This window comes from Squalius cephalus (assembly GCF_949319135.1).
Source record: "Squalius cephalus genome assembly, chromosome: 5".
NCBI classification, from domain to species: domain Eukaryota; kingdom Metazoa; phylum Chordata; class Actinopteri; order Cypriniformes; family Leuciscidae; genus Squalius; species Squalius cephalus.
In genome coordinates, this window is record NC_137126.1 from 10143404 (window position 1) to 10154483 (window position 11080).

General features: G+C 36.1%; 1 protein-coding gene across 4 annotated transcripts in view; it reads left to right on the top strand.

Annotated features, from left to right (window-relative positions):
• The window catches only part of sik2a (salt-inducible kinase 2a), a 48965-nt gene extending 39915 nt beyond the window's left edge, over window positions 1-9050 (top strand). For 3 of the 4 annotated variants that reach the window (XM_079872758.1, XM_079872759.1, XM_079872760.1), the window contains 4 exons: window positions 1034-1161; window positions 1342-1461; window positions 5837-5931; window positions 6109-9050. In XM_079872758.1, the coding sequence (XP_079728884.1) occupies window positions 1034-1161; window positions 1342-1461; window positions 5837-5931; window positions 6109-6538 (773 nt within the window). In that variant the 3' untranslated portion in view covers window positions 6539-9050. Of the gene's footprint in view, window positions 1-1033; window positions 1162-1341; window positions 1462-3606; window positions 3674-5836; window positions 5932-6108 lie in introns of all 4 variants that reach the window. The other variant, XR_013821372.1, reaches the window with a different exon arrangement.
• Window positions 9051-11080: the final 2030 nt, after the last annotated feature.

Consider the following 11080-nt stretch of genomic DNA (forward strand, 5'->3'; position numbering starts at 1 on the left):
ATTAATGAAATAAAGGGCCAATTCAGTGTTCTTAAAGGGATAGTTGTTCATCCAAAAATGAAAATTAGCCCATGATTTACTCACCCTCAAGTCATCCTAGGTGTATATGACATTCTACTTTCAGACGAATACAATCCGAGTTATATTAAAAAATGTCCTGGCTCTTCCAAGCTTTATAATGGCAGTGAATGGCCGTTTCTGTTTTTTCCATCAAAGCGCATCTATCCATCATAAAAGTGCTCCACACGGTTAATAAAGGCCCTCTGAAGTGAAGCGTTGGTAAATATTTAAATATAATATCTAGCTTTTTTACTTTATAAAGTTTTAAATATGGATATTTTTCTTACACAAACGCATCACTTCACTTCAGAAGGCCTTTATTAACCCCTCGGAGATGTGTGGAGCTCTTTTATGATGGATAGATGAACAACTATTCTCTGATTCGTCTGAAAGAAGAATGTCATATACACCTAGGATGACTTGAGGGTGAGTAAATCTTGGGCTAATTTTCACTTTTTGAAGAGAAGTATCCCTTTAAAGAGAGCACACTATCATGACTGCAAGTGTATATAGATTGGGGATCAAGAGGTTAAGCCAAGAGGTTATTCTGTTACATAGATCCTTTATTGGTTAAATGTCTTTTCACTATAGAAATGCACAGGTCAGAAGTCACCAAACTTAAACTATAGTTTGCAGCAAAAGACAAAAAAAATCTGCTACTGCATCTGTTCTTCTGTGTGTGATTGAAACATGCCCACCACTTTACTGTCTGCAGGCATGTATTTGCATGTCATAATCAGTGTTTTGGAATATTTATTGTTAGTGGATAAAATAACCCTCATTCTGACTGATATCTGACCTTCTATGAATAATGGCTACTTTTAAAAGCAGAATATAATCACAGTGATTCACTTCTGTACTAATTATAGCAGTAGTCAATGAGTCAGACCACCCCTGCAGCAGTCACAGGAATATCTCTACCAGTTCATCTGACTCGAAATCTGTTGTATTTATTGAACCTATGGTTTAACAGGTTTAGTGGCATTCAGACAGCACCTTCAGAACCTGGCCAGAACCAAGGGCTTCCTGGAGCTGAACAAAGCCCAGATAGTGTTAGGACTCCCCACCGTCAGTCCACAGGACTATCCATTCAGTCACCAGGTCAGAGAGCAATTTGTGCTGGTCTCAGTTTGTTTTCTATTTTTTACATTTTTAAGCATAAGTATTGTGCCTTTGAACTTGAAATAAAATAGGTGGCAGAATACAGATAAGAGTCTTGGAAGATGACCGATGACTAAGGTATTTATGCTGATATAAAAACCTATTCTTTAATAATTTCAGGGAGAAGGACGCCAATGTCTAAGTGGAAAAGATACGTTGACATTCACGGGTAAAATGCACCCTTATTTGCTATCCAGGAGACAGAGTTTGGAGACGCAGTACCTCGCTCAACGACTGCAGGTGGGTAAAGTGTGTATATGAGTGTCCACAATAAACAAAAGGGGGGGGGAAATGGTTTAAATCACATGAGCCAAGCTTTTAGAAATGTAATCTTTGTGTTAATGTTGGTTTCTTATGGTTTTGAAAAACTTTTTTATCATTTTCAAGAAAAGTTTCAATTGAATTATTCTAAAAATGTCATGTGGTGTAACCAAGTAAAATATAATAGGTTATTTTACATACACTATGAATTTATGTGAACATTCATATCTAAATCATATAATACTTTTCAAAATAAAGAGTTTGTTTAAGTGTTCATTAAGTTTGTGGGGAGTTGCACCAGTTTTTCTCAATCGATTTGGCACATTTCTCCAAACTCAGGTCAGTGTTCTCAAAACAGTTAATACAGTAACCTGAACACTTTGTAGTTGTCCTAAACAGGTTGTACATTTCCCTTCATTTCATGCAAATTACAAATCACATGCATATTTTTTTTAAAAACTGAATCAAATTCTCAAATGTTTTCACAGTAGTTCATACAGCCAACCAAAACTTTAATATATCAGGAAAAAACAATTGCAGCTCTTTTTATTGGTTTTACAAAAATCATTTGTGCACCATTTTTCCATTATTTGTTAAATTCTCAGTTGCACTTGGAGTGTTCTCAGTTAGCCCCAAATAAATATCTGCTGAGATAGAAATACACACAACGCAGGAAATGCGAATTCCCTAATTGTTTACCAAGCTATCAATTACAAAAACTATAAATGGGAAGAAGAATGGGAAAGGAAGAGGTGTAAGAGTGAGAGGTTTTGGAGAGGAAGGGTAATATTGAGAGGGAGAGGAACATTGAAAGAGGTAGAAAGAGAAGAGGGGAAAGGAATAGATGGTACAGGAAGAGGAGATGGAGCAAGAAGAATGGAGGATTTAGGAGAAGCAAGAAGAGCTTCTTACAACCAAGTAAGTCTTCTTCAAACGATGGAAGAGTCTTGTGGAGAAGTTAAGGCACAAGGATGGACCCAGCATTCACAGCTTTTTTTACCCACGATCCATGACTCGTGGAATTATATGCTGTGATGTTGATGAAATTCTTTGACCAGATGTAAATGAGAGGCAAGATCTATAAAGTTCACTGATTGAATGTTTGCAGTACATTTATTTGTTCATTTTTAAAACTCATTGCTATACAACTAAACTCGTCATTAAAGAACTTTGAAGAACACAATGCAAGAACGCGAAAAATAAAAATATTTTCATTCCTGTATCTGTGTATCTATAGCTGAATATGTTATCAAATCAACACTTGTAGTATTGATGTTAGTATTTATTTTTGATAAATGCATTACTAGAATAAAATGCAGTGCTTCATTATGAAGTGAATATTGAGCTGTTTCGCCAACATAAGAGTGTGGCTAGTTTGCTTTTTTAACTGTTTTGAGAGCAACCACATTCATTTGGAGAAATGTGTCTAATCGATTGAGAAAAACTGTAATACCTGAACTAACCTTGTCTAAATCATAAAAAGCTCAAATGATCTGCTTCGTTTGCTGGATTATGCGTGTTGGTTAGACCACATGACTTTGGCCATGCAGACAAACATTTTTCAAATATCAATAAGCAATGATGCAGTTTTTTTCTGAGAAATGATCATATAAGATCAGTCAAATTACTTGAGGTTTTTTCTTTATTATGATTTTTTTTTTCAATTATGAATTTTAATTCAGAAATTAAAATGAATAACTTTTTTATGTATTATTGAATAAACTAATAGATACAGACTAAATATAAGCATCATATCTTTGATTCAGATATCACAGTGTGCAAATGTACAAAAACAGTATTTCTGCTAATAAAGTGGAATGTGTAAATATGTTGCAGGACTATTGGTTGGCATGTAAACTGTTAAAACTGGTTATTTATATAAACTTGATTTTTGGTACTCTGTAAAAAAAAAAATCATTAAATTTACGGTAAAAAACGGCAATTGTGGTTGCCAGAAATTTACCGTAAAAAATACGGTAGCAACATTTTAGGTTGTTCAAATTTAACTTAAATTTACAGGGGGAAAAAAGTATTTGATTAACTGATATAATGTTAATTAACCAACCTATTGAAGTACTAATATCTGTTTTGTACCTTTGTAATATACTGACAACCACCCAACAGGTGGTGATGAAAAAGTCACATGATGAATCAAAGCTCATCACAAGCAGCTTTTCCACAAGCTGAGAAGGTAAATACTAATATATATAGAAGGTGCACAGTGTCATTCACACAAATACTAAACACCATCATGGTAATACGCATGACATAAAAATAAAAATGTAATAAACATTAATTGAACAACATCAGATAACATAAAACCCTAATGTGCATAACTAATTAGAAAAAAACAAAACAAAAAAAAACTAAGAAGAAACCATTATTTCAACAAAAATACATCAAATGTGAAGTGTCACGCAGGGAATTCTGGGAATTTCAATTTACAGTTTTTCACTCCCAAAAACTGTAAATTTAAGTGTTTTACTGTAAAATTACATTAAATGTCAGGTTTGATCTATTACGGTTAGTCAACGTATATAGTACGGAAACTTTCTGTCAACCAATTAATCGTATTTTACGGTTTACAGTTTTTACAGACATGCTGCTGTGAGCATGTAAGATATGCTACTGCTGCATTAATATCCATAGATAAATCCCATAGCAGATCTAGACAGGTGGAGCTGGGGGAGGTGGAGGGTTTCAGAGGACCAGATTACAGAAAACACTGATTAAATTGGTCATGAACTGCATTGCTTTATTGTTTTATAATGTTTCCTGGTGTGCACTTATAATGTTAGTATGATTTTTACAAATTAAAATTGTCATAGTTTAGAAATAAAAGTCATTTATCCTACCCTGATTTTATCCCTCTGGCTAAAAGCTTTGATTGGCTAACATCTTTGCATATGAAATAGCTAAGTATTACATGTGGATCTCTCTAAAAACCTTTAAGCACATTTTTACTATTACTTCTGTTAACTAATTGTGAAAATTGTTGATTATATCATTATATTTAGATCATTGTATGAAAGGTTGCAGTGATGAGCATTGTAGCCAATCCGACATGTTGAGCGCATGAATGCAGAGATCTCGTCACTGTAACTCGATTTCTGCACCAGGGTCGGCGCCGCAGGGGGATCTGATTTGTGCCCCTCAGTTTCAAATTGTCCCCCCTCCACCCCCGAAACGGGATTTATGTTAACCCTTTGACACGTATGATCACACCGGTGTGATTAGAACGTTCAGTGCGTCACTGCTAAATTCTAATATGCTTTGGCTGGTGCTGAGCCAGAGACATGCTCAGTGCTTTTCATATATCACAACTATTCAATGTTTTCAACCACATAATGTTTATTTTAGGTTTCCGACATTTAAATCAAGTTTGTTAAAAAAAAAAATACATTTATTGTTTGCTAAATTCAAGTTCCATACACTGATGTCTATGGAAGCTGCAATAATAATTATTTCAATTATAATTTGACGAAGTGCTATATTCATATCAGATACACATTGTGTATGAAACAATAAAGTTTACTCTATTCTTCTCCCAGTTCACCGGCCACTTACTTTTGTGTATTTCGGGAAAAATGGATGAATTTACCTAATGTAAAGCCGACAGATCCTCTGTATTTCAGTGCAAACTCATCGCGCGTTATATCAACTAACATGACCATTATAAACGACACAACACATTCACTTCCACATATTTGATAATCGGAATATATCATATAATTCATAATGTAGTTAACACGTTTGTGAATATTTTAATAATAAACGTGATACATGTGTCATGTGTGGCTGCATGGCACGGCGCCAAGGAAGTAATACGTTCTAAAATAATGGTCGACTTAAAAAATAGAGCCCCTAGAATAGATTTCCCTCATTTCTAACTGATTATTTTCATCCTACTAAGAGAAACAATGTGAAGTTGACCGTTTAGTCACTGGTTTGATTTACTGACACATAGACAAAGAACATCTGACTGTAGCTACATGAATCATTACATAGCAGAAATAACTCGTCACAGTTTGGTTACAATAAAAGCTTTTTTTGGACTAACATGGAAGTTTTCAGCTCTGAAACTTACTGGATATTTGTATAGTATGATGACCTCTTATATGCCAAAAGCTCAAAGAAAATTAGATTTATCAGTCCATGACCCCTTTAAGTGTTGAGCAAGCAATCTCACTGGCTGCAGAATCAGTGGAGGCCAATTCGCTTGTGCCATGTAATAAATCTTGTGACTGCATGTAAAGGATCCATCAGCCTGTACCATCTAGAGTTTCATGAATAAAAAAGATATTTATTTGAAAAAGATTTTTATTATGGCTTGTTTTGTTTTTTGTTATTTCAGAGGGCCAGTCAGTTGGCAAGTGGTCTTGGAAGTGGGCAGATGTTTTGTAAAGAGGCTGCACCACGCACTTTAGAGCAACAACTCCAAGAGCACAGGTAAGGAACAACTGCATTCAAAATGTCCTGAAATTGCCCAGACAGCAACATAGTGTCTGTCCAGATCCGGGCCATATCTGGTACATGTGGATTCCACACGTGCCAGATGTGAGCCGGATCTGGGTGACACTATAACTTTCAGTTATGACACCTTTTCAATTGGAATCCTATGTGCAGACTGCAGCAGAAGAGACTCTATCTCCAGAAGCAGTCTCAGGTACAGGCCTACTTCCACCAGATGCAGCTGGCAGAGGATGGTTACCCCCCTCCCCAGGACTGCAGAGACCCCCAGAGCAGTCCCCTGTCCAGCCCTCCCTTCACATGGACCCAAACCCTAACCCCTTTTCTGGAGCCTGGAGCCTCGTCCCTGGCTTACGGCCCCAAGTCAGCCCGCTTTCCAGACTGGCCTCCGCCACCAGACAATCAAACAAACTACACCCCGTCCCTCCCTGCAGAGCCCCTGTACGCATGGATTCCTGCCCAGCCGCCTCTCTCCACGGGCAAAGCAGAGAGCCCATCGGCACAACACACACCTAAAGCTTCTTTCCTGGACTGCGAGATGGTGGAGACCGTAGAGGCCCCACAAGGGTGTGTACTCGTAAACTAAATGTGAAATAAAGCACTCTGAGGCTGGCTCTCAGACACAAGTGTGGTAAAAAAAAAAAGCTCCCTCAGGGACGAACAAAATGCCATGGTTTGGGTCACATCTTACAGATGCTACAGATGTGCACTTGATCCTTTGGTAGACCCTTACAGACCTTCATTTTCAAAGATGTTTGTGAGATGCGCTAGTGTCCTGATATGTTGTTGTTTTTTTCCGGTAAGCACATACGAAATGTAGTGCAGCTACCATAGAGTTTAAAAATCAGTATTGAAGCAATATTCCTTTTCCTATATAATACTCTAGAGTTCTATGAGTTTCAGTGTTTTTATAAGTAGTTTGTTTAATACTTAAATGATTAGTAGCTACTAAGTTTTCATTATTGGTAGTGTGTGATTTTTTAATTATAGATCATTAACAAAGAAATGTGTAAATATAAGTACGATAAAAAAAGTCAGCATGACATTTTTTCCTTAGTAAAATGATGTACTTGTTACCCAGACAGCAACATAGTGTCGGCCCAGATCCGGCCCACATCTGGTACACGTAGATTCCACACGGCCCAGTCACATGTTGTTGTCTGGGTTGTGAAACAGGAGAACAAAATATAGAGCGAGACCTAAGTACTACTAAGATGCCATTCTATGGAAGCTTGTTTCCACCAAAAAATGTAAAAAGAATTGCGATGTGCTTTATTTCACAATTGCAAGTTTACATCTTTTTTTGTAAGAAATAACAGCATTATGAGATATAACCATAAACTCGCAATTCTGACTTCTTTTCTCAGTTGTGAGATATAAACTCGCAATTGTGAGTTATAAAATCTAAGTTTTTCTCTGAATTGCAAGTTTATATCTCACAATTTGGAGTTTATAACTCGCAATTTTGTGCGTTTCAAGGTCAGAGGAAAAAATACAGATTTTCTTTCGAAATTGCGAGTTTATATTTCCTAGTTGGGGACATATTGTATATTTTTAAACCATAGATGCAGAAAAAAACCCAATAAATTTATGTATGAAATTTGTATAGCATTTGGCGGCTATTACGTGGATCCTGGAAATCTTCTACATTTTGAACTGGAATCCTTCCATCCCTTCCTAAAATTCACTCCCTGGACTCAGTCCCACCATATTTCCAGCACTGCGTCTAACGCATGTTTACATAGTAAAACTTTGGAAAAGTTGAGCAGTGGAATGCAAAAAAACGCTTTCTGTTTGAATGGCCTCAAACACTTTACAATTTGATTCAAGATTCAATTTGTCAACATTTGATAATTACATATAAATGAACAAACTATAATTTGCAGCATTTATTTATCTAGGTTAATGTTAATTTAGACATATAAAGCAGTTGAAAATGTATTATTTATATTCACATAAATGAACATTTATGAACAAACATGAATTAACAATACACAAAAGTAGATTTACAAAATGACCTTTAACCAAGATTAATAAATGCTGCAAAATATTGTTATTCGCTTATTTCATGATACTTAAAGCAGTAACTAATGGTAAGAAATTCAAACTTATTGCAAGTATTACCACATTGCCTAAACAGCTTTTTGACGGCTGGTTAACATTAGCCAATAAGCATGCATGACCTAGGTGATGTCAGCAGACAAAAGTTGTGCTGAGCAATGATAAAATATTACAAAAACAAATCATCTGTGGAATAATATGCACTGATGGTTGTGCACAATAAGACCAAACAACATGTGTTAAAGTAAATAAAGAAATATTTTGATTTCATGTTGACTTTACAATTACACTACCTACTTTGGACACTTTGAAGTGGACTGGAAAAGTAGAAAAGAACAAGGTTACAGTATTTGTTCTTTTCCACCAGTATGTTTGTTTTTAGAGCCACTGTAAACATTCAGACTTGAGATACGTGGATTACACCAATCAGAATCAACATACAATGGTCTCACACAGCGTGCACTACTACTCAAACTGTTTTTTGTTTTTTTTTCTTTCTTAGAAACTTAACGTGTTGTGCCTTTCAATTCTTGTTGTTCCTTTCGAAGAATGTCTTGTTATTAGATTTAATTCTTCAAGTAAAACTTCCTGTTTGGAAATGCAGTATGAAGTACTCTCTTTTAAAAGATACCTTGAACCAAAGTCTCCATTTAGGTTCTTTTTTAAAGTCCACTATGTGGATTTTTTTTTGGAACCAGCTACATGAGATAGTTGTCATGGTCCTACATTATATTCAAAAGTATAGCAATATCTAGAGAAATAGTTCTGATGTTCAAAATATGGGTGTTGGTAGTGAGTGTTGTCATTTTATGCCTTTGGAGGAAAAAGATCTTATCGTGACTATTTCAAATTTGTAGTCAGTCTTTGACTAGTGTTGATATTATTACTGACATTGAAAAGTGAACTGTTTTGTTATAGTCGGTTTTCAGTGATAAGATGTTTCCCAGTATGTAATCACAATATGGATTTTGTTATACTCAGTTGAAAATGCTGAGTTTCTTGCACAAGGGGAAATAAAGGTCACACTCTCCTTGACTGAAATCATTTGTACGAGTGATGTTTTTGTTCATACCATCTCACATCACACTACCTCAGTTCTGACCATGTGGTTAAAAGACTCCATTCGCGATCAGATGAGCCTTGGGCGCCCAACACACTGTCACTGGTTTGTGGTCTGTCCCTCCTCAAACCACTGCTGACTGGGAACAATCCACAAGCCTTGCATTTTCAGAGAGACTCTGACCCAGTCACCTTGCTTGCCCTTGCCGAATTCGTTCAGATCTTTATGAATGCCCATTTCTCCAGCATTCAACATGATGATTATGAGAACTGATCGTTTGATTACCATCTAATCTTAGATGATCGATATTCCCTTCACCTGTGACTGGTTCATCATTGTGAACACAGAATGGGTTATGAATAGATTTACATTGCAATTAAAATTGCATAATGTTAAGATATGCATTTTTACATAGATACAGATATATCTTTTTTAAATATAGAAATACAAAATGATGGGAAAATGTATTTTTTAAATATGAAACTAAAGTCGATGTTGTTGTTGATAGATGAGTTTTCTGGGTACAGATGGCACCAATGTCAAAACGATCCCCATTCACACGGATCCGCGAGAATAACTAAAACGCTGTATTCTTCTGCCCGGCCATTAGATGGAGATGAATAGATTGAACACGTAATATGCGTGACATCGTCTTCAGAGATTAGCGTTTTTGTTGTTTACACAGAGACCGTTTTCAAAAACATCCAACACTGTTGTCGTGTAAACAAACGGCCAAAATGCATAACAATTTTTACGTTTTTAGTTGAAAACGGTGTCCCAGACAGCAACATAGTGTCGGCCCAAATCCGGCCCACATCTGGTACGCGTTGAATCCACATGTACCAGATGTGGCCCGGATCTGGGCCAACACTATGTTGCTGTCTGGGAGTGAGTCGTTCAATTATTCGATTCGCTCAAAAGGACTGATTCATTCAGGAAAGAAGCAAGAATGGGTAATTGAATCATTTTCTCAAACAATTAGTTCAACATGCAAATTTATTCAGGAATCCAAACACCGTTCTAACAGTGGCAGTCGCTGTCTGTAAATTCATTCAGAATACAATGTGTGGAGAATAACTAATGTGTTTTGTCAGCACTGTAATTAAACAAAATCTAGTTGTAGGTTTCAGTGAAACTTCGGTTTTTCTTAAATTTGCCATTTGATGCAGGCAATTTGTCACCGGTCTAGATCCTAATACAAATTGGAGAAATGTTGCAAATATCATGTCAACCTGAGAACAGCCATCGTGTGTGAAATGTAACTTTATAGATAGCTGTTGAATGAATAGGAGTGTTCCATAAAGCTGGATAATTTCCCCTGATGATTAATCTGTGCAGAATGGCACTAACACTCAAATGTGAGTCGTGATGTTCCAGCTGTAAACCGTTCATCAGCAGGCACGACAACAGCATTCACAATTCAGACAGATAACAGCCTTGTCAGAACAAACGCTCAAAGCCGTGACCACTCTCACAGCCGGTTAGACCTTGCATGCCAAGTGTGTGCCGGTGTCAACATGAATGAGTTTTTAAAACTGCCAGGACTTTAGTGATGAGATCTTGATTTGGATTTCTAAACGAATAAAAAAAAAAATCTGACTGACGCACTTTGGTTTATTAACCAAACTGAGTATACCAATTATGTGAGTTTGACAGGTTAAAAATAAACCAAGCACTCTTTCTTCAGAACAGGATCCTTCAGGAAGATATGCAGAGCTGCTGGGGCTGACTGACTTTTCATTTAGTTCTTCTTGTGTTGTAGAAGACCCAGCACAACACTAAGAGATGTTCTATTCATTGTCTGCAAAGAAGAAATGTATCAATTTTGAGAACAAAACGAAAAGAGGTGATGGAAAAATTACATTTAACAATATAATAATAAATATTAACTCAGTATTATTTTAATAGCCCAATAACCATTTTCTTTGCATATTTATGCCGTTCAAAAACTTGATCACTTGATTTTTGGATTAATTTTTTTTTATTATTTCATTCAATTTTCATTTA